The sequence below is a fragment of the Elephas maximus genome, chromosome 13 (assembly GCF_024166365.1).
Source record: "Elephas maximus indicus isolate mEleMax1 chromosome 13, mEleMax1 primary haplotype, whole genome shotgun sequence".
Classification (NCBI taxonomy): Eukaryota; Metazoa; Chordata; class Mammalia; order Proboscidea; family Elephantidae; genus Elephas; species Elephas maximus.
In genome coordinates this window covers 32,151,867-32,175,610 of record NC_064831.1, presented here as the reverse complement: position 1 = coordinate 32,175,610, position 23,744 = coordinate 32,151,867, and the positions used below count along the sequence as shown (strand labels likewise).

General features: G+C 45.9%; 1 protein-coding gene across 6 annotated transcripts in view; it reads right to left on the bottom strand.

Moving 5' to 3' along the window:
• Positions 1–23,744, bottom strand: part of GATB (glutamyl-tRNA amidotransferase subunit B) — an 88,608-nt gene that overhangs the window by 12,573 nt on the left and 52,291 nt on the right. For 5 of the 6 annotated variants that reach the window (XR_007519845.1, XM_049905469.1, XM_049905470.1 and 2 more), the window contains exons 6-10: positions 23,367–23,480; positions 20,954–21,038; positions 20,061–20,105; positions 18,000–18,189; positions 5,524–5,657 (exon numbers count right to left, since the gene is read on the bottom strand). Coding sequence is in view for 5 of the 6 variants with exons in the window: in XM_049905469.1 (XP_049761426.1) it covers positions 5,524–5,657; positions 18,000–18,189; positions 20,061–20,105; positions 20,954–21,038; positions 23,367–23,480 (568 nt within the window). In the remaining variant the exon portion in view is untranslated. The remainder of the gene's footprint in view (positions 1–5,523; positions 5,658–17,999; positions 18,190–20,060; positions 20,106–20,953; positions 21,039–23,366; positions 23,481–23,744) is intronic. The other variant, XM_049905471.1, reaches the window with a different exon arrangement.

Below are 23,744 nucleotides of genomic sequence, written 5' to 3'. Positions count from 1 at the left end.
CATCAAACCAAACCCTCCACCCACGCTTGTAATTCCAGCCTATGACTCTCACTCAAACGCCTGTTTCCACCTTAACACACCTTCGCAGATGCCCACAGATCTTCCCTGCCTTGAAAACGCCTCCAACTGATCTTGCCCTTAGTCACTTGTTTCTGCCCAGTTTGTTACCTCGTTTCTTACTAAGATCTAGCATGAGGGGCTATGTCGCTATGAGTTAGAATCGACTCAACAGCAATGGGCTTGGTATTTTTGTATTTTTATCTACCTTTTTTTTTTGGTTATGTTCCTGGGTGGTGCAAATGGTAACACACTTGGCTGCTAACTGAAAGGTTGGAGCTTTGAGTCCACCCCCAAAGGTACCTCAGAAGAAAGGCCTGGTGATCTACTGCTGGAAAATCAGTCATTGCAAATCCTATGGAACCCAGTTCTACTCTGACACATACGGGGTCACCGTGAGTTGGAACTGACTCAACGGCAACTGGGTTTTTTATCTGCCTTCTATAAGCACATGCCACTTCAGTTCTACCCTATCCCTCAACAGAAGCCATTTAAAGAAAAAATCACCTCCTCCCACTTGTTGCTTTTCCCCATCCTTCTTCACCTTGACTTCTGGGCTGCATGAAGCCCTCGGTGAAAATCCCTCCTCTGTGAGCCTCCAGATGTTCTTCCTGCTGTGGAAACTGGCCCCCAGGGCTCTTCTCCTTGGCTCTCTGCCCTTACCTGGTAAGGTGGAAAGCACCTTTTCCCAAGGCTGCCCCTTGGCCTCTTCAGGTCCCAGTCCTTGCTACCCACTTAATTCAACTACTGTCCTAGAGGTCCCACTCTCACCTAGGCAACATGTTCTAAACTAGTGGTTGACAACCTTTTCCTGTAAAAAGCCAGAGAGTAAATACCTTAGCCACAGACGGCCTCTGACACATCTTTGTTCTGCTTTTTTAGGGTAGCAGCCGTTCTTAGATCACAGGCTATACAAAGACAGGCTACAGGCCCATGCACATAGTTTGCTGACCCCTGTTCTAAACTAAAGTTATCTCCCCACATACCAGCTCTGCTGCCATGCCACCCCACACATCTGCTGTCTCAACTGGTGGCACCATGCTTCTCGTCACCTGGGTACAAATCATCACACTGTCTTTGCTTTCTTTGTTGCCAACTCCACATAAATCTAGGCCATCACCAAATCCCAGCAATCCTTCCTTCACAATGTTAATGATGCCACCCCTTCCTCTGCAGTCCCAAGGCCACCATTTCTGACACCGCCGTTCCTGGATGCTGCCCACACATCACGCTTCTGGGCTCACCTTTCTGTTACCACCACGTCCCTTACGACCTGGGATTCCGGGGTACTCAACTGGACGGCTGTACTTGCCTAATAGTACCACAAAATGCTTGGCTAATGAATCTGCAATTTCCACTTTCTTAACTAAACCAACCTGTTTATTAATAGTAATTTAAAATGAGTTATTAAAAAAAAAAAAACTTTCAAAGCATTGCACTTAAAACAATTAAAAAGCCAATTTCAACAAGAGCTTTTCTGGTCAGATCCTTTAAACACCAGTCTCCTAAGGGGCCCTTAAAGATGGATGCTAATTTGTAAAACCAGCTCTTGCCAATTTCGTCTCTAGAGTGTTCCCTGCCTGGGTGTCGTCGTGAGACTGTTGCTACCTGTCATGGATTGAATTGTGTCCCCCCAAAATATGTGTCAACTGAGTTAGGCCATGATTCCCAGTATTGTGTGGTTGTCCTCCATTTTATGATTGTAGTTTCATGTTAAAGAGGATTAGGGTGGGATCGTAACACCCTTACTAAGGTCACATCCCTGATCCAATGTAAAAGGAGTTTCCTTGGGGGTGTGGACTGTACCACTTTTTATCTTACATAAAAGATATAAGAAAGCGAAGCGAGCAGAGAAGCGGGGGACCTCATATCACCAAGAAAGCTGTGCTGGGAGCAGAGCCTGTCCTTTGGACCAAGGGTCCCTGTGTGGAGAAGCTCCTAGGCTGGGGAAAGACTGATGAGAAAGCCTTCCCCTGGAGCTGATGCCCTGAATTTGGACTTGTAGCCTATGAGACTATGAGAACGTAAATTTCTCTTTGTTAAAGCCATCCACTTGTATTTCTGTTACAGTGGCACTAGATGACCCAGACGCTACCTTTGCAGCTACTGATCTTCTCAGCTTTGGAAACATGAGCTCTGGCGGCTGAGGCTGGTCACTAATTAACGTTTGCTCCCAGGTTAGGCTGTTACACCCCGTCTGCCTGAAAGCTCTCTGAACTGTGTAGAAGCAGAACTGCTACAGCTTGGTTCTGGCACCTCAGCTCTTGTTCTCTTTTTTGCTCTTTGTTCAATTTACATCAATTTTCAAACAGGGCTGTTGCTTAGCCTCCTTTTTGCCTGATTTTGGAACGACCCTGTATACTTTTATTTACAATTGGATGCCCTTTTGGTTCTTAAAACTCCAGTGCTTAGGAGCTGTTTGGGCAAATACTAGGGGCACCAAGTTCATCTGACCGGCTAATTTATCAACCTCAGCTCCTTCAGAAGCTACCAGACTAAGTGGTGGAGAGGCAAACCCTCAGCTTCAAAGACCAACATATAAACAAACTGATCTGAAGGTCGGCAGATGTGGAGTCCAGCCTAGCAGCTGTGCAACCTGAGGGAAGTCACCTGGCCTTGTGGGGGGGGGGCGTTTCCTCATCTGCTAAATGAAAGGGTTGAACCAGAAGACATCTAAGGTCTCTTCTAAGTCTAAAATTCACAACTCTATGACCAGCAACACAGAAAACCATACATTTAAAAATAAGGGATTTATAGTCCATCTATATGCTCAAATACCTCATCTTCTTGAAGCCTTCCAGGCCTTCTGGCTACTATTGCTCTGTATACTTCTAAAACAGGAAGCACCCCACTCTGCCTTGAGTTATGACATCGATGCACAAGTCTAATCCTCCCCAGGAGGCTGGCAACGTAAGGGCCGGGACTGGGTCCTGCCCCTCTCTGCATGCGCACTGCAGACAGAGGTGTTCTATACCTACTTACTGGACTCACTGCTGAATCCCTGACTTTTCAGATCCTTCATGTTCTGGCTAGGCTCCATTTATACACCCAACCTTGCTTCTCTGCCATTTTCCACCCTCTGCTCCTACCAGCTATGCTCCTCCCATTCCAAAAACACATCAGGCCCTGGCTCACTTCTGCTCCCCACTGGTGCCTCCTAGTGCTCTCCCTCCCAAGGTGGAGTGAGGTAGGGTTATATCTCCTCCCTCAGCTCCTCCAGATGGCTCCAGCCTAGCAATCCCTTCCCTGAATGGCCACAGTATTTTCAATGTCAATAGTGGAGCTTCTGAATGGCAAGGTCAAACCTGGAAGGACGTGAGTGAAAGTCCAGAAGGCAACAAATGCCATCATTGTTCAGGAGGAGGCCAGTCACCTTAGGCTGAGGGCGGCCATTGTTTTGATACTTAATATAACAACATGGCAAAGAGGAGAGGGTTAACACCGAGGGCACACTATGTGCCAGGCACTGCGCATTTTCCTCTTAAAATCTAAAGCAGGTGCTGTCATTTTCATTTTAGAGTGAGGAAACCGAGGTGCACAGAGGTGAGCTTATCCAAGGTCACCACCCGTAAGTAGCCAAGTAGAAAGTGAACTGACCCCACACAACCACATGGGAGGAAGAAGCCGAAAATGAAGTTGGCGTTGTATAGAGTAACTTCTTTTAACAAACACGTTTTTTGGAATCATGTATCAATACATGTCCGTCTTCTCTGTTCCACATCTCCATGGCCAGGGTGCTCCTGAGATGGTGGCACACCTGCCACACTGAGCTCCACCTCCCACTGGGCCCTTGACAGTGGCCCACAATCCATCTGTGGGTCCCTAGGGAACTCTCCCTGCCCCACTCCCCACATCTAAACTGCTGCTCATTCTTCCCTTCTTGAAATTTGCTTTTTCTATGGCTTTTGAGATACCACCCTGCTGGCATCCTCCTACTTCTCTGCCATTTCTTCTCAACTTCCTTCTTCTCTACTCATCTCAGTTACAGGCTAGGGTGTCTCAGGCTCCTTCCTCGTCCACCTTTCATGCTGACAGTGCTCATCCACCTGACAACTTCAGCGACACCTCTCTGCTGCGAACTCCAGCTACCACTTACACCGGACTATGGACTTGCATTCCCGAGATGTCATGCTCAGGCTCCCCTCAGATATTCACACGAGCTGTTCTTTCACCCCTTCAGCTCTGACTAGCACTGTCATCCTTCACTCAGGCCATCGCTTAGCCATTACTTTCTCCCTCTTCTTAGAGCTCCCCCTCACTGCTGTGTAATCGTTAGCTTCCCGATTGCCAGCTGTTTGGGGGCAGGGTCTGTGTCTGCCTTGTTGACTGGTTTCCTCCAGTGCTTAGCACAGGGCTTTGCACACAGCAGAGGCTGAATAAACATGTACTGAGTGGGCAAATGAGAACTCTCAAATTCATGCCTCCCAGAGAGTTCTAGAAAGCCGCAGATCCAGATTCGTGTATCTGACGCCTGCTGGCCATCACCACCAGAGGGACATCGGCCCACAGGCAGCCCAAACTCAGCATGCCTGAAACGGGCCACCCTCCCTCCACCCCTTTCTTTTAAACACTCCTCTTCCTATACCTCTATTTCACCCCACTGCCTGCACAAGACATCTGGGAGTCCTGACCCTGTGCGACACCTGCCCTCCACCCGGTTCACTTCTCTTCAGTCCTGCCATCCTCACCCAGGGCCAGGCCGTACCACTTCTCATCGGTACTTCTGCAAGAAGGTCCCAAGTGGTCTCCCTGCATCTAGGCTGTTTTTCCACCCCATTCCTTACACTGAAACAGGAGTTAGCCTGGGGTCTATGGCTTTCAAGAGCTGGTGACAAAGCCCTACAAAGCCCTACCGGAACCCTTGTCATCTCTCCAGCTTTCTCATCAACTTTCCTGTCTGCTGGCTTTGCTACCATGGAGTTTTTGCATTTTCTGGGCCTACCACACCTGCTTGTCTCTGAGTGTCTCACTACTGCTCCCTGTGTCAGGGTGCCCTGCCTCCCACCACTTGCCAACTCCCACTGGGTCTTCAGCTTGGCAAGCTCCAGCATCCCCTCTGAAGGAAGCCTGGTTGGCTCCCTCAGTGTCAGTTCAGGTCCCTCTGTGGTCATTCAGGGCATCCTGTGCACAGCTCTAGCGTAACACAGTCACCTGAGGGGACTGCCAGTGTTCTCACCAGTCTATATCCCCTACAGGTGTGAAAACTCCTTGTCTTATCTTCAAGCCCCCAGGCCCTAGCACAGCACAGACGGCAGAGTGTACAATCAGAGGGTGGAATAAGTGGGTGCATTTCAAACAGGAAGGAAGGCACCTTTAGGATTTGGAATTCACAGGAGATATTTGTCTTCTTGTCAGGCTATCCTGCGGGGAAATGGGGAGAGAAAAACACTGGGCCTGCCCTACTTTGACTGCTTCTGGACACAGAGTTCATCATAAAGGACAAAAGAAATCCCAGCCCTCACTCACCTCTCACTGACAGCCAGGCTCTGTTGCTTTAAATAACCCAGAAAAATGTTGAGGACCCAACTAGTCACCACTTTGGGTTCTGCCCTAGTTTCTTTTATCACATTTTGGAAGAACTCCAGCAGGCCAGCTTCATTCTGAAAAAAAAGGAAAAGAAAATTAAAGAAAGCCTCCAAAAAATATGAAAGCTCAGCATTCTGAAGGCAAATCTGAGACTGTCACCCTCTGTCTCCTCTGAGACATCTACTCCTTCTTTGCCAAACACTGAGATGTCACCAGAAAATTTTCATCCCTTTCAGTAACTGCAAGTGTTCTACTTTTCTGACTTCTGTGACCAGGCATTTACATAGCATTTTCTCAAAGGAATGGATATATTTCAGAGAGCCCTGACTTTGGGTACAAGGACGGTGACATCCACCTTCCTTCAAAGTCGCCTGCCCTTTCTGGGTCAGCCTCGTCTTACAACCTTTATCCTTGAGGCGCAAACTCGGCCCACAACGTTCTGCCTCAGTCTATGCCCATTCTTTCCCCAGCCCTGTCTCCTGCTGGAAGTCCTTGTCAATGCCAGAAGACGACGAGAAAAGCAGCAAATCAAGGAGGAACGAACAAAATATTCGACCTCTGAAAAATCTAAAGTAGATCGTAACCGTATCCACCTTCACATCATCCCAAGAGGTGGGTGGGATGGTGGTGGTGTCCACTTTCAAGATGAGGAAGAAGATGGCCACAGGTGACCCTGGAGGGACCACCCCACCTCCCCCATGTTCCGAGCCGGGCTAGGCACGGCTGAAGCTGCCTCTCATCTGGCTGGCTCTGTGATCAGCTGAGTTGCTGCTCAGCAAGGAGACTTGTTTGCTGCAGACCTGACTCCTTCTCCCCCTCTGGACTGTAAGGTTCGTGGGTTGGGCCATGCTGTTCCGCTTCACTCTATAACCAGAGCCAAACACAGTGCTGCTGTGGTAGCTGCTTGGTAAACCTCGGGGGACAGAATTGACCTCTCCCATCACCGTGTGTGTTGTTTTCAATCACATATGAGCTCTCATTCTTTACCATACCACGTGCGCAGTTAAATACCAGAATTATAACAATTACACGTGAGTATCCCGAGGAACACATCAACATATGTGCTGTGCCTCACTGCCAGCTCAGATCAACTTGACAGAACCCAAGAAGTTTGGCTAAGTCTACCCCTAGTTTCTCAGTAAGAAAAATAATAACGTGTTCTACTCACTTACACAAGGGAAGGCGGAAATTTCCACATGCAGAAGGAACACATTTTAAGTGGCAGATTTTCCCTACCTGCTGAAATTCTAATCAAACCATGCTGCCCTTTAAATATTCCTTTTAAGTTCACACTGCAGCAAAGGTTTCCATCTCTGCCTCTTTCAAGGAACCTTCATTAACCGAAAGAACTTTCTGGAAAAATAAGACCCTGGGAAGCAGCAAGACATACTGACGGAAGTGCTCTGAAAGTTTAGCTATTGGAACTGCTGTAATATATACATAGGCACACATTTGCTAAGGTAGGAATTTCATTTTTAAAAAATCTACATGTAACAGAAATATTCTCTAGTGACAAGCCTACTCAATAATCCCATCATCTCTTGACTCTCTTTTCAAGTCAATGCTATTATTCTGCTCAAGCTAAACCAGGGCAAAAGGCCACCTGCACAGCCAAAACTTGACTATAAATAAGGCAAATCCAGGCAACATGAAGAGGCAGCTCTGTTAACTTATATCGAAAAGTGTTGAAACATCCCCAAGGGTACACAAACCACTGCGGAAGGAGAAAACCAGCATCCAGCCCAGATCAGAAGGGCAGAGCTCCTTTGTTCTAACCCAGACAGGCTGGCCCACTGATGAAAGGAGCTGTCAGGAGAACTCTCTGCTTTGCCAAGGAAAGGTTTTCTAAATCCACCTAGAAATATTGAACTTGAACTTGCAGGCTTGGCTGAGTTGCTGGGACGTGATGAATCTCTCTTCCTCTCCCCTTGGGTGGTTTTTTTATTGGATGGGTAACATGGCAAGTCAGATTTCTGTTTGTCTTTTCATGTCAGTGCTGTGATGAAGCCTCTCCGAGCTAGAACTGTACTGCACCAGGGGATACATGGTTTCCGTCCACAATTTAAAGCAGACATGAAAATCTGCGCTTTTGATGGGCCGAGCGACAGACAGCGGGGCTCACCAAGGCCTATCAGCTGCTGCCCAGAGGGTGATGGATCAATAAAAGTTGTGCATGGGCTGCCTGCTTGGGCTTTTGAGGAAAAAAAACGCCGCATCCTAGGTAAGGTCTTCTTGGTTTTTCTATGAGATTGGCAAATGGTAATGAGCTTGGCATGGATCTCAGGAGTCTCTGGAGAACGTGGCAGTGTCAGCCATCTGGTTTTCTCTAGAAAACAGTAGGCCAGTAACTCCCTGACATGAAAATCGTATGAAGAGCAATGCGGAGAGGCCACTACATGAGGGAGCCTTTAACGTCCTTCTCAAAGGCAACGAGCAAGCGATCACTACAGCACTAATCTATGCTAAACGAGACAGAACTGCAGCTTCCATCCACGTGAGCTGGCTGCGTGGCTGAGTGCGCCTCGAACTGTTGTAGCTAATGCAGCAGAGACAAGAGGCCCTGTCTTTTGTAGAATACCAGACTGTCTCCACAGCTCTGTGACTGGGGAGCATCTTTTACACATTTTAATCAAATTTCCCAAAGCATTCAGTTACAGCCAGAGCCAAATGCCAGGTCAGCCCCTTAGAAGCTAACAGACGCCCTCAATCGCTAATGGTTCTGTGGGTTCATCGCTGCTGGGGCGAAGCAAGGTGGGGGCGGGGGGGGTGCCTCACCTTCCCTGTCTGCTCTGGGGAAGAACCTCCATTTACCCTTGCATCGGGCCCTGGAAGCGATTTGCTCCAGAGCCATCTTTTGCCTTCTACTTGCAGAGATAATAAAACGCCAGCAAGCTATCCAGTTGGAAGAGGATGAAGGCTGATTTCTCAACTGCAGTTCTTATCCGATCTAAGTCACACAGCCTGGGAGCCTGATGAGGGGTCCCTTGATGCCATCAATGTGGGTGGACTATATTTAAAAGTAGAATGAAACTCTAGACAGACAGCTGCCCAGTGGCCGACTTACAGAAGAAACAGCAGCCCTGAAAACACAAGTTGGGGAACAGCTGGTTATGTGGCAGGGAGTGACCTGGTGGCTTGAGGGATCCCAGATTAGCAATGTTAGGGCTAGTTAAAGGGTGCTCAGCAGTCTTTCCTGAATACCTGAGAAACAAAGACCAGCAGTGAGCCCTGTGGGCAGTGGCACGTAGCTGCTGCTAATGACAGTCACCACAGCACCATCCTAAGTAGTAGGCCCTGTTCTTCATGCTCTCTAGATTAACTCATCCATAGCCAGCAACCCTACCAGGTAGGAACTATTACAACTCTCTCCACAGATGAGGACACAGAGGCACTGAGAGGATAAGTAACTTGCTTGAAGTCACACAGCAGGAAGCGGTAGTGCTAGGATTCGCAACCTCGGTGGTCTGTGCTCTTGACCTCTGTGTTACTCTGCCTCTGGTGAAGGTCCCTGCCCTCCTGGAGACTGTGGTTGAGCACTTCCCCTGTGCCAAGCACAATGGGAAGAAACTAGCTCATCAAAAGGACACACTGCCCCACCACTTCTGTGGTTTCATTTGACAGCTAACAGTTGTTCAAACGTTAATATATTTCAAAGGTTGTAAAAGCCCCCAGCAATTAGCTTACAAATTAGAAAAAGGAAATGGCAGGCTCACTTTCAGCCTTGGCCAATGTATACCTAGATCACATGGTACACTCAGCTGTGGCATGACACATACCTTTCCCAGATCTGAGAGGAAGCAGGCCTGATCTGCCACGTCTGCACCACAGGCACAGGGTGCTCCCAGCCCACGGGAGGGTGGCCAGAGCACCCCTGTGCCTCTGTTCTGTATACCCTGCTCCCACCCCATGCCCTCCCTTCAGAGAATTTCCCATAAGCACGCCCAAACCAAGAGACCGCATAATTCTGAAGTATCTTCAGACATTAAAAAACAAACCCATTATCCCTCACAGAGTTTTGGTATTAAACATCCTGTATTTTATTGCACTGTACTCTAATATGGGTAACTCAGGCAGTGTGTTTGGACCTAATCAGGTGGGCCATGCCTGTGGAGAGAACAGCTTACTCTAGAGGAAATCCCAGACATCTGCAGATGAACCCCAATGGGTTCAAATGGCCAGGCTCCACCTGTCATGGCGTGTCACTGTGCAGGGGTACAAGCTGGGGCTGCACCCTGTGTGTCACAGGGTGGATAACACGGCCAGTCAGATATTAGCCACAGAGCATTTCAGCATCTTTGTAAAAGGGTCTAGCATCTGCATGTGGGGGTCGGGGGACTCTGCTGTTCCTTCATTATTCCTGTGAATTTGACCATTCTCACAAAAGGACAAAACCAAAACCAAACCCAACAACTTTGTAAAAAACAGCTCCGAAAGTAACAGCAAGTGCCAGTGCTGGGAGTGGAAATGAAAAGTAAGGGGTTGGTGACACTGATCTTCTGGGCCAGAAGGCAGATGTTGTGGTGGACAAGGCTGAAACGGTCAGTGGGGCAGCGGCTTGGATCTAGGATGTGAACGGGCTGTCCCGGTGCTGTGTATGGAAACAAGTGACAGCTGAAAGACTCTTCCAGCCAGTGCTCCAGTGAGTGGAAATCACTCAGAGAGAGGGTGCTCTTCAGTAGGGAGAGGAAAGGCAGTCAACATGTGGTGTGAGGTGGTCACAGGAGTCACGTGGCTCTCCACTTGAGTACATGAGGAGAAAGTCTGTACCCCAATCTTCCTGGCCACTTTCAAGAACATAGGGATCTGCATAAGCTCTGAAAATGACCCAGGAAACATCTAGGGACTCACAACTAGAGGGCCCTAGTCCTATTTCTGTCCCCAAGGCTTCCACCTGTGGGTCATGCTCCCAGCAAAGTCAGGAAAAACACATATCTGAGTTCAATGGGGGGTACCAATTCCATTCATGGAGTTTTCTCACCTACAGTTGGCTTAGGCTGACGTGAAGATGAGTTTACATTTTCTGAGACACATTAACTCTAGGGGAGGTGTTGAGGGAAACCAGTTTGGGTATAGGAATGCCCCTTGGATAACCAAAATTCAGGTAATAACAGTTGATAGCAGACAGGCCTAGTTAGGAGGCCGTTATTTGCAGGAGTGGGACCTAAGAAGTGTGCTGTCAAGAAATCAATTCTGATCATAATCACATTTCAATATGCCTGAAACCACCACTGTCAATCAAATAGTCGCAGCACAGGGAACCCCTGTTGCTCAACAGGAACTTTCTGGCTAGAGCTGAAAAGCAGCAACGAGGCTTAAAGGTGGTATAGGTTTGCTCATCTCTCCCAAAGACCTGACTTAAACCTGAATAATGCATTCTAATTGTCCCACCAAGAAGTCCTTCCACAAACAGGACACCAGGCTTCAGGGTGGGCTGGGGATACCCGCCCTGGGAGCCCCACATGGCTAGGCACCCAGGACATCACACCCGACGTACAGGTCCCTGAGGGGTCTTTGAACCAGGATCCTCACCTCTGAAAGCTGCAAGGTACTTGCATCTGAAAGAAACAAATTGTTGGTTTTGCAGGGGAAGACGTGGAAGATGTATCTTTTTATTTAACTTTGGCACAGCAAAATGGTGGTTATATTTTTCAGTGCACAGAATAACTATAAAAGCACCCTTAAGCTGGCAAGCACTGGGTGCAATTTTGTAAAATGAAGAATAAAATCAATTTTGGAAATTGCATGGGGCTGAAATATGGTGAGCGATGATGCTGACCAAATGGATTTTCCTTAAACAGCAGTGAGAATGTGAGTGCTCTGAACCTCAGTAAGTCTGGGCAGTCTTAAGGCAGTCAATATGGTTTCAGGTGCTTTTTAAAACCATTTGGCTTCAAAGTAAGACTATATATTGGATATACAGATACTTAGCATGGGAAATTATTTCATAGGCAATTCATCCGGAGAGTAAACCAGGCCCTTTCCAGCTTACTAGAGACTCAAAGGAAAACTCAGAAAAACAACCCACTTAACAACCAACTATAGTCATGATATCTTTTCTGTTTCTTTCTCCCTCGGAGGCATCTTAACCTTCTCCATGATGTCAGAAACAATGGATTATGATTGTAAGTGGGAAAGAACCAGCCAGAGAAAAATGAAGTTGTTCAAATAAGGCTAAACATCTTGAGGTTGAATACGAAGACAGGCAGACCCGGTGACTGACTGTGGGTTCACAATCGCATTTTCCTGCAGTCTACCCAGGGCCATGCTGGATGTTCCTTCGAATCTGCCTGGTGTGGCTCTCCATGAACGTTGTCAGCGTGCTGTTCATGCCAACGCTCTTCTCCCCGGCAGCATATTCTTGGGAATCACTCAGCTGTACTCAGATTTGGTTACACTTAATGAAGATTCTGCTGCATCTAGCATCTTTGGGGTACGTGGATCGCTGCCGCCTCTTTCTGCGAGGTTAACGGGCCTGGCTACCCTTTCAGCATCGTCCCAGCTGCTGAGCATCACAGGTAAGACGTGGAACCCAGAGTCTGTCGTGTGTTCTCTTTTCGGCCATCACCCTGAGGGACTGCTCAGGAGAGTGAAAAGCACCACGGAAAAGATGAAGCTCTAGGGCACATTTACATTTGAAAACAGCACGCATGCACTGACCCCAATATCTTTTTTTCCCAGTTGTCACTGAGTCAACTCTAACTCATGGTGACCCTGTGCGTGTCAGAGTAGAACTGTGCTTCACAGGGTTTTCGATGGTTGATTTTTCGGAAGTAGAGTGCCAGGTCTTTCTTCTGAGGTTCCACTGGGTGGGCCTCAACTTTAAGTTAGCCCCTAGCACGTTAACCATGTGCACTACCCGGGGCCTCCTGCTGAGTACGAGAGGCCCTCAAGAAACAGTGAATCGGGGGTGCTAACCCATTCCTCCCCTAAAATCTTGTGTTAAATGGGGTTTAAATCTTTCTGCCTACAGACTTCATAAAGCTCCAGTCACCCTGTACGCTCATATCCATTCCTTATCGAGGGCCGGCACTGTGCCTGGCACCAAGCCGGCTGAATGACATGAGGTACCAGGCAAACTCATTCTACAAAACCCACAAACCCTGACCTATGGGGAGGCTCTTCTCAATGACTGCCAGAAGGAGCCACGGACCTTCAGCAGAAAATTTAAGAAAGTAAAATAAACAAAATGGCAGAGGAGAAATTAAATCAATTTTTTTCTCTCTTAGTTTTTCCTCTTGGAAAATGGAGATAATTTCTAATTTCTTTGGAGTTGGCTGATTTTCACTAAATTTAATAGAGGGTACTTTTTTATTTATAGGGCAGCCTGGTATCTTAAAAACGAATAGGGTGGTCCAGTTTTTAAATGACCCCATGTTCTGTGATTGTACTTCACGAAGCATTAGTGGGACTGCATAAATTACTAACGTTAACAATAACAGGTAAAAAGCTCTATTTTCTCTACTAATGAAACAAAAGTGACCCAAAGCAGCCATTAACTCAAAACAGTGCTGATATTTGGCTTTGTGGCAGATTATATACGCAAGGAGCAAGTAGTGCTTAGAAATTAAGAGCCTGAGTGGGCCCCAAGGAGCCCTGGGTGACAGAGGGGTTAAAGTGCTCAGCTGCTAACTGAAAGGTCGGTGGTTTGAACTGCTCTGAGGGAGAAAGATGTGGCAGTCTGCTTCCATAAAGATTACAGCCTTGGAAGACCTACTGGAGAGTTCTACTCTGTCCTACAGGGTCGCTATGAGTCAGAATTGACTCAATGGCAATGGTTTTTGATTTTGGGTGGTCCCTGGGCTCAGCCTAGTCTGCCCCTGGCTCCATGAGGTAAGGCTTGGGAAAGTTACCTAACATCTTAAACTGCACTACAGAAGTTTCCAAAATTGTAAAATGGGGAGAACAACAATATTCACCTTACAGAGTAGTTGTAAGGATAACTTAGAAGTGGTACCTTGTAAACGGCAGAATGTGAGCAGCATTTTTTTATGTGTTGTTAGGTAAATGGCTGACATTAGTTTGCACTCTTCGGTCTGGTAAGGTACAGGTACAGAGTTTAGGAAGAGATGCCCCACAGAAATCAGCCTGGCATTATTATTTTTTTCTGTTTTAATTATTTTTTTTGTTGCTGTTGTTGAGAATATACACAGCAGAACGAACACCAATTCAAAAATTTCCACAGGTACAACTCAGCGACATTGATTACATTCTTCAAGTTGTACAACCACACTCTCTGCTTTTCCAGACTCTTCCTCCCTCATTAACATAAACTCACTGACCCCTAAGTTGCCTATCTAATCTTTCAAGCTGCCGTTGTCAATTTGATCCCATACAGATGATCTTAAAAGAGCACAATGCTCAAGGCAGGCATTTTTTACTAATTAAGCTAAACTATTGTTAGCTCCTTGGAAACTCTATGGGGCAGTTCTTCTTTGTCCTATAGGGTCGCTATGAGTCGGAACCGACTCGGCGGCACTGGGTTTGGTTTTTGTTTGGTTTTATTGTTTGGTTTAAAGAAGGCTTTAGGGGATATTTTTGAGTTTAAGGTTTAAAGATTATTTAAAGGCAATAGTTTCAGGGGTTCATCCAGCCTCCATGGCTCCATAAAGTCTGGATTCCATGAAAATTTGAAATTCTGCTCCACAGTTTTCCCCTTTGATCAGGATTCTCCTGTAGGATCTCTGATCAAAATGGTCAGTAACGGTAGGCTGGGCACCAGCAGCCTGGGGCTGTTTTGCCCAGAAAAATCCACATGCATACACTCCTAACCTTCCTAATAATTAGCAGATGCTCTCGGATATACTGACTCCGAGACGGACTTAAGCTATCAGCATCTCTCATTTTTCAGAGCCCTAATACCTAGGCCTCAGTGTCTACATTTCTATGCTTTAATCCTTACAAATGAGGTCAGAAAGCAAGGCTATTTGGCAAAAGCTAGACAAGCAAGGTTAGTTAAATAGGTTGAGGTTGCAGGGAGGGCAAGATATTTCTTCTGTGGCCAGAGGAATAAACAGTAACACGCATCTTCTGCTGGGAGGGGATTATCACGAGAGTTTAAGGGAGAAAACCAGAATGTGATTTGATTTAATGTCCTAATTAAACCAGTTCGGGAAACAAGAGTCAGGGAGATGAAGCGACTTGTATAAAAGTCACAGAACGTGGCCCAGTGAAACGGTACTCCAGGTCTTCTCCCTCAGAGCTCAAGGACACATGTGTCACCATGATTCACTGTCAAGTCAGTGGGTGGGGCATACACCTGACCTTTAGAAACATGGTCGGTTTTAGCAGGAATGTGACTTCTCCCAGGACTTCACTGCGTGCTGTCACAGTCTCTGATTCACTCACTCATCCATCCGTCCATTACTGAGAGCCTACTATGCGCCAGCCATTGTGGTATATGCTGAGGTAAAATATTGGAGCTCTGTAAACATCATGGATCGTCTTAACAATGTATAATTCAGTGCTTACTGCACAATAAAATGACAAGCTAAATTAAAGACTAGAGTTAAATTTTGCAGTTTATATTATTTGTGGGTAAGGCATGTATGGGGGTGGGTACGTGCTTAATTTAATAAGCAGTCCAGAGGCATGGAGCAGGGAGCCAGAGCTCTGTATAATACCTCCACCACTGCTATTTATTTAATGAATACTCTTGGGCACTCTTTAAGCTGAAGGATGGTTCATTAGATCTGTGCAGCTGCCCTTCTCAGCAATCTGTTGTGTTTCTGATGAAGGCAGGAAAAAACATGAACAGATCATTTTTGGGTATTTTATGAGTAACTCAGCTTCCAGTGATTACCAAGTCATAAGGAGCCCAGGCTGCCTAATTTCAGGAAAACAACTTGTCTGACTCCTTCTCCTCCCATTCCTGTCTCGTTCAATACTCACTCGTCTTGAAAATTTCAGGTATTAGCTTTTTTTTTTTGTAAACCAAATCACGTAATGCATTATATGCAAGCTATAAAAATAAGCGTATTTTTAAAATATCGAAAAAAACTAAGTCCCTTCAAAACTTGCTCTTAAACCACCTCCTTCTTGAAGCTTTCTCTATTCACTTCAGTTTAATCACCACCCTTCTGGGCTCCCACTGTACTTCATACTTCTGTTTACTGTGACCTGCCCTACAGGCTCGTTAGCTGTAGTGTACTTTTAGGATATAAACTCTTCGAAGACCAAGAAAACATCTTTTTTTTCCAATCTTGTCCCTGTCTCAGTACCACCTATTAGAAAATGCTAATAAAAGTATTAAATGAATAGATCAAAGGTAGGTTTCCCGCCCACCACTCGTCTGTCAGCCTGTCATACTGTCGTGGCTTGTGTGTTGCTGTGAGGCTGGAAGTTATGCCATCAGTATTTCAAATACCAGCAGGGTCACCCATGGTGGACAGGTTGCAGCAGAGCTTCCAAACTAAAACAGACTAAGAAGAAAGGCCTGGCAATCTACTTACAAAAATTAGCCAATGAAAGCCTTATGGATCACGACTGCCCAATACAGTGCTGGAAGACGAACTCCACAGGATGCAAGGCACTCAAAATACCCAGGGGCTGTAACTGTGGACAAGAGCACACCAATGACTGTGAAGATGGCACATGACCACATACAGCATTTCCTTCTGTTGTATGTGGTGTTGTTATTTTTACAAAAATAACGTGCACCTTCTATGTTTGCCAGCTGTGCCCTCCGTCTGCCGCAAGGTATTTTCATAAGCACACTATACAAAATTAGCACGCTTATCAAAATACCTGGGGTGGGGGGGACATGGCTGGCAAACAAACGTAGAAGAGATGTGTTATTTGCATAAAAATACAGTATACACATAAATATACATATAAATATAATTCTAATATCCTTTACAGTTATGGCAGTTAGCTGCCATTGAATTGGCCCAGAATTTTGGTGACCCCAAGCACAACGCTATGAAACACTGCCTGGACCTCCGCCATACCCAGGATCAGTTGGGGATTGGACCGTTGTGACCCACAGGGTTTTCACTGGCTAATTTTTTTGAAAGTAGATTGCCAGGCCTTACTTCCTAGTCCGGCTTACTTTGGAAGCTCTGCTGAAACCTGTTCAGCATCTCGGCCACACGCAAACCTCCACTGATACACGGGTGGTGGCTGCACCTGAAGTGCACTGGCTGAATCGAACCCAGGTCTCCAGCATCAAAGGCGAGAATTCCACCACTGAACTACCACCGTCCCCCTTACATTATTATCAGTCATTTAACAACTCTTTCAATATCCAAGTATTTTCTCCTTTGAATTTTTTGCTGACGCCAACTGTTTTAATTAGTGGAAGCATGCTGATTCATGGAGTGTGTCTGAACTTTCGGCAGGTAGTGTATTTTTTCTTGCCCCCTCCCCCAATCCTCCACTCAGAATACAGTGGTAGAGCTGTGTGCCCCTAATGCTCCCCCAGAGTCCAGAGGTACATAACCGCACAGACAATTTCCAAAATCCAAACTTTACCTAAAAAAAAAATTGATTCACCATCACCTCATACAATACTCTGTAGAAACAATAATTTGCAGCACACGCCTGTTTCTTCGGTTTTGGGCAGTCACAAAGGCCCCGCCTGTGGCAGAACCCATTACCAGTGGGAAAGCAGCTTCCCAATAAGCTACAGAGGCTGAAGAAGTAAGTGGTCGCTACTACATGTACCACAGATAATGAAAGAGCTAGGACGTAAGAACTCAGGGTTTCCACACGTTCTGCTGCTCCAAAAGAAGGGAGGGGTAGACGGCTCAGCAAACTCTCCACTTCCTTGCTATCAGGTAAGTGGAAGGCAACTGTGACAACACACTGGGCTCCCTGATGCCGCCTCACTTCAACGCTGCCGTGACAAAGAAACGACAAGGAAGATCCCTGAGCAGACTCGGTGGTGTCAGATTCTCTAATAGCCCCTCTCCATGCGCACTCAAGCCTCAAAGGACGGTTACTTTTAAGTCTGAGCTTCTCGCCTTTCGTGTGGAATAAATGCTTTCCTCCATACTTGGTAAAACCGGCTGGCTTTTGAGAACCTAACATTCCTGCCAGACCCTGTCAGGGTTCAGTGCTGCGAGACATGCAGAAACTCTACGCATTGATTTTCTTTTGTCCTGTGGGCACCTGGGAAAATACTCATCCATGCAAGAAGGCTACGAGGCGGCTATGGGCAGCTGTTCACTGATACATGGGAGAAATGACTAACACGGGGTCTTTTTTCATCCTCTGGCTTTATAAGGAGCATCTGCCATAAAGGGTGGTGAGCAAAGGTGAGTACAGCTCATTCTCCTGGGAAGCATCTGCAGTACGACCAGAGAGACCTGCACGCTCCACGCAGAGCCCACAGCAGCCGCCTACAGGTTAAGGGGTCTCTGTAGAGTGCAAACCAAAGTGCTGAGCTGGCTTATTTAGCATCTGATCAGTAGACCTACCAATAAGGTGAAGCTATGTTCCGGCAGCATCCCATACTGTTCAATGAGCTTCTCTCGGGTCACACTGGGCAGCTCGGGGAGCCTCTCCCGAATGTAGTCGATATTGATCACTTGCCGTGAGTCGGCCCCAGCAGGCAGGGAGGCGGCGTCATAGAGCACCAGGGGAGGCAGGTTAGGCTCCGGCATGAACCTAGGCAGAGAGAGGTGACCGGGGCCTGAGTGCTTGGTTTAGGGAGAAAAACAGGGCCCGTCATTAATACGGATGTTTCTGTGTTTAGATACCATTTTACCTGCAAATATTTCTCAGGTCCTACAGTATCAGTTCTCTTGTTTCCCAGCAACTAGTGTTGACCCAGTGTAACCTGCAGGTGAAAACAACCAAACCCGCCTCTCTGTGTGTTTAAGAAAAGTGCAATAAGCACAGCCCAGAGCTGAAGCCACACTGTGATTTATAACGGTGGATTGTTGTTGTTGCCAGCTGCTGCCGAGTCAAATCCTACTCATGGCAACCCCATGTGTGAGGAGCAGGACTGCTCCACAGGGTTTTCTAGGCTATGACTTTTCAGAAGCAAATTGCCAGGCCTGCCTTCTGAGGTGCCTCTTGGTGGGTCTGAACCACCAACCTTTTGGCTAGTAGTCAAGCACTTAACTATCTGTGCCACCCAGGGACTCCCAATCATGGATAAAGCATATATTTATAAATAAAAAGGCTGGAACAAATAGGACTCAATGAGAATATTGTTATTAGAAAGATGATTTTTTTCCCATATCTGATTTTCTTAATTTTATAGCAGTATTTCTTCTATTTGTGTAATAAACGAAAAGTCAAAGAAAAAACCCAAACTTTCTTTTATGAGAGGTGAAGAAATGAATACATTTTGCCTAAATAAAATGTGGGAGCTGTATTAGTGTATATAACCTTATTCCGAAACAAAGGTGTCCCTCCCTCTCTTCTACTCCAGCACGAATGGTTTCTCTCTGTCCATACTTGTCAAAGGACTCATGAAAGGCAGGGCAATGCAGAACAAATGGTAACTCTAATGTAACATATTACAAAAAGAAGCAACCCGCCACCTCTGTGCCAACTTTATGCTATGAATCAGTCTGACTTTGAAGTCAGGAGGAACTCAAAGGGTGGCTTCCTGAAGTCCACCATCTACTAACCTGAGGGAGCGACCCGAAGCCACGGGCTAAGTTAAAATCACGGTTCCATGCCCAGCAAGACAGGAACCTAAACAGAGCAGGGGGCAATACTGAAGAACAGAGACAGTTCTTGGGAAGAACAGACTGAACCTCGAAGATCACAGTAAAATAATCTCAGCTTTGACAGAATCTATGACAGGAGGAGTCCCTGAGGTGAAGTTCACACTAAGGGTCTACAAGCTTCTTCTTTCGATATAATGATACTACGTTTGTTCCACAATTACAGCAATAGCTGCACTTAGATCTTCCCACACTTTGCAATGGAAAGGTGGGCTAACTTCCACAATTCTTTGCTTAAGAGTTCAATCTTTGCGATCTGCTGAACTCGATGGGGAAAAAACAACAGGTTCAATTTATCTTAAACCTATTTTTATTGTTCATTTGTGGGTCTCATATTAAGTCCACCTTCTTTAATTTATCAGCTAAATGGCATTACTTGGGGTTTTCAGGGAAAGGCCATATATATCTTTTTTTTTTTTCATTTCTTCCCAAGGAAACTTAGTATATTACTGAATTTGCTACCGAATTTAAGAATTAGAAAGCCTAGGCTCCAACCTCAGCTGCCATCCTCTTAGCTCTGTTATAATAACTCTGCCATGGACGTGAGTGAACAAGTCTGTTCCAACAACTGAATCCAATCAAACCAGGCCAGGCACCTCGTGGCTACCATTTCAAGAAGATATCACTTCTCTTAGTATAAACATAAAATAGGAAGTCTAGATTTTCCATCATACAACAACAGCAACAAAAAGTGGTTCCTAAAAACTATCCACAATCCGTGTATCAATCTTTAACTGGATGTGAAACATGCCTCTAGCCCCAGATATGCAATGGTATTTTGAAAAGAAAAGCTACCACCTGTAGTCCTGTTTTCCTTCTTTGTCTCTCATTGGCACAGTGCACCTGCAATAGCAACACGAGAAAACATTGAGTGAACAGCGTACAGGCATTCATGGGCTTGCGTGCAGAGGGGGTTTCCCCGACCCAAAGGGGTACAGGCAAATCCAAGCTCTTCAGCCTTATATGAGGGACACTTACATGAATAACTTTTAACAAATAAAGAAAAATGTTTAATAAAATAAAAAAAGAGAAATTGCTGCAATGTTTCCAGCTTGCAACCAGCTTAAACTCTAGGCCTTCAAGATTTTTCTGTCTCCTGCTAAAAGTATAAAATCCTCAAAATTCAGAGTCAGAAAGTTAGTGTCAATGTTACCGAGAGAAAAAAAGCAATCTCTATAACCAGGTCTTAACTCTCTTCTACCTCTGGCTTAAGCTGGTAGAAGTCTGATAGATGATTTAAGGTAAGAGAAATTCATGCAGCAAAGCAGCAAAGTTTGGAAGCAAGGGAGGGGTCAGGATCTGAGACTAAGCACTTACGTCTAACATCACTGTAGGGTACTCCGGAGCCCTAGTGGCGCAGTGGTTAAGAGCTCAGCTGCTAACCAAAAGGTGGGCAGTTTGAATCCACCAGCTGTTCCCTGGAAACCCTATGGGACAGTTCTACTTTGTCCCACAGGGTCACTGTGAGTCAGAACTGACTTGATGGCCATGGATTTGGGTGGATAGACACTTTATGATCCTAAAGCATGCTGTATTTTTCTAATGTTACTAATGCGGACACAGAGACGCAGAGAAGCTGAGTACCTTCTCCAGGGTTCCAGGCTGGTCTGTGGCTGAGCTCAGCTCAGCCTGGGACCCAGGCCTCTCCTGCCCCACCTAGCTATAGTCAAGATGCTTTTCTCCAAACTCACCCCAGTGTGGAATCAAACGAGCGGGTTTCATTCAGAATTTCACCTCCGTTCTCAAGTTCGTTGATTTGCCTCTGAATTTCATAGTCTAAGAAAAGCACAGTAATTTAGTACCATATTTTGAAATTTTGATTATACCTTTCATCTACTCAAGCAATACTTAGATAACTTTTTTTTAATCTTTAAGTCAATAAAATAATCAAGAAGATGTTTATGATAGTTCTTCCCATATGTGTCATGTCTTCTTCTCCCATCATCACAGAACAAAGGTGCTAGAAAGGCCCAAAAGAATTCTACCAGTTCCACTTCCTCATTTTTTTGCGAAAACTCAGGTTCAGAGAGATCAAGCGATGGAGTACAGATGATACCATTTGGCAGAACAAGGGCTGGGACAATATCTCGTTCTAGCGGCTCCAGATCTAGGCCTGCTGCCTCTCGAGGGTCCCTACCTGGGGTCCATGCAAGGGCTTCAGGAGGTTCTGCGACCTCCTGAAATTATACACAGAATGTCGGTATGAGTCTGTATTATATTTTTGGAGAGAGGGCCCCAAATTTTCAAAGGGATCTGTGACCCAAAATGATTAAGAACGACTGTCATATTCTCTCTGCCATCAAACAGTGCGGGCTGTGGTGATCAAAACCTAACCACAATCGCTAAACTGCTTTATGAAAACAGCATTAGCCTGTCCCTCAACTCCTCAACCTGCCATGTAACACCTCCTCTTGCTCAAATCCAAACCTTTTGATCTGAGCTGCTCAGAAGTAGCAATGCCAATGTGTGTCAGTTTTCACTGCCCATTCCCCCCAACCAATGCTGTCTCTGTGGTTGGCATGAGGCGCTTCCTGAAAGGTCTGCTCTAGGGAGAAAAACACAGTGGGAAAATTATAGGCTTGGAGAGTTAGGCTCGTAATAGTAAAGGTTTGACTCTTCCAGTCTAAGTCAAACCAGAGGTCCACCAAGTCCAGAATTCTGTCTTAGATTGTTGCTCCGAAGGTAGTTCACAGGACAACAGAAGGTTAAGGACAGCCAAAACATGCCAGGGGTCTCCTTCACAACTCATATGGATAAATCTATCTAAAATCTTATCGTTGTTTGTGTTTAGGTTACCATTTCTACCTCTTAGAATAATGAGTCCCAGAACACACACTATCTCCAAGGTAGAACTTTCTTCCACTTGTTCCAAGCTTCTTCTTCACAAAGTTAGGCTGTAAAGATTTGCCCTGGCCCAAACCTTCCATGACTTTAGAAACATGGATCCTGTTCCCTTGTAGATACAGAAGAACCACCCTCTTTAGCCTGTCCTCATATGGGAATGTTCCCCCGCCATAAGTCACCCTGTTGACCATTTGAATGCTATTTTCCTGAAAATGTGTAGGTGCAGACTGTCTTCACTGAGGCTAGAGGTTTTATACAAGACTAATCTTTTCTTTATTGTTGCTAATACTCTTCGTGACAAGGCCCAGGACTCTACTCAAGAGTTTGGAAGATAGCAACACATTCAGTGTCTTGTTTCCTGTGCACGCTTGAAGAGGTGCTCTTTAAGCCCCATCCTTCCCTAGATTCTCTCTTCCTCTCTAGGTATCTTTGGTTTTATAAAACATTTTAGTCCCCTGAGATGTCCTCTTTCAGATTCAGTCATCAACTTCCACGGAGCTGCCCCAGATGTTTACACTGTTCAACGATTCTGTATTAATTATTCTATGTTCACCATCACCAAAATACCCACAGCATGTGATCCAGTAAGATCAACACTTGATAATACAACCACATACAGTCTATACATAGAAATAACAGAAAGCAGAAAAAAAACCTATTGACCAGTTAGCTCAAAATATGGCCAGTCTATGACGAACAGACATGACTTTGTAAACTTCAGGCTGGTCAGGAGGGATGTGATCAGAGGAAAACCACAGCCACCATATTTTGCAGATCCTCCCACAAACAGATGGAGTCTATCTTCTCTCCTCTTAAAACATCTTTGAATTCAAATTGCTTCAATTCAATCTACTGTGAAAAGAATTTGTTGGAAGTGACACTGTGCGAGTTCTAGAGCTTAGGCCTTGAGAGGCCTTGAGGCTTCGACCTTCATCCTCTTCGACCACCAAGTAAGAAAGGCCAGACTAGACAAGTGAACAAAGGAAGGGCACGTGGATAAAGGGGCCTAGCAGCCAGCTAGCACCAAGGCTCCAGTGAGTGAAGCCGTGTGAGACCCTTAGTTTCAGCTGAGCTGCCAGCTGACTACAGCCACCTGAGGGAGCCCAGGCGAGGGACAAGACCAGCAGAACCACCCAACACACAAAACTGTGGAGACTAAAATGGTTATTATTTTAAGCCACTAAGTTTTGGGGTGGTTTGTTACACAGCAATAGATAACAGATACAAAGAGGAACATCAGGCGTAACAGCTGACATTCACCTATTGCTTTGGCCAAGAACCTGGCACTGTTGAGATTCTTCACTTCAGTTCGAACACCGAAAGGCTCCCCAGGGTGATGCACAGATACATTGGCGTCCACTCTCAACTGGCCCTCTGAAAGGAGAAAAATCTCTTTAAGGAGGAAATCTCTTCAGAAGTTCTTTGAGGCCACATGGTCGTTTTAAGCAGGGAGACTGTCGAGGCAAGCAATATCTGACTCTACCTGCTGTTCAGTTACAGCAACCTAACTTTAGAGAAGGCATGGTTGGTCCTGAAGTGCTTCTGTCCACTTAAGTTATGGTACTCAGACAGATGGGGTACGTGTGTACATGTATGTGTGCACTTGCGCACGTGCCAAAGACAGGAGAAATTTTGGAT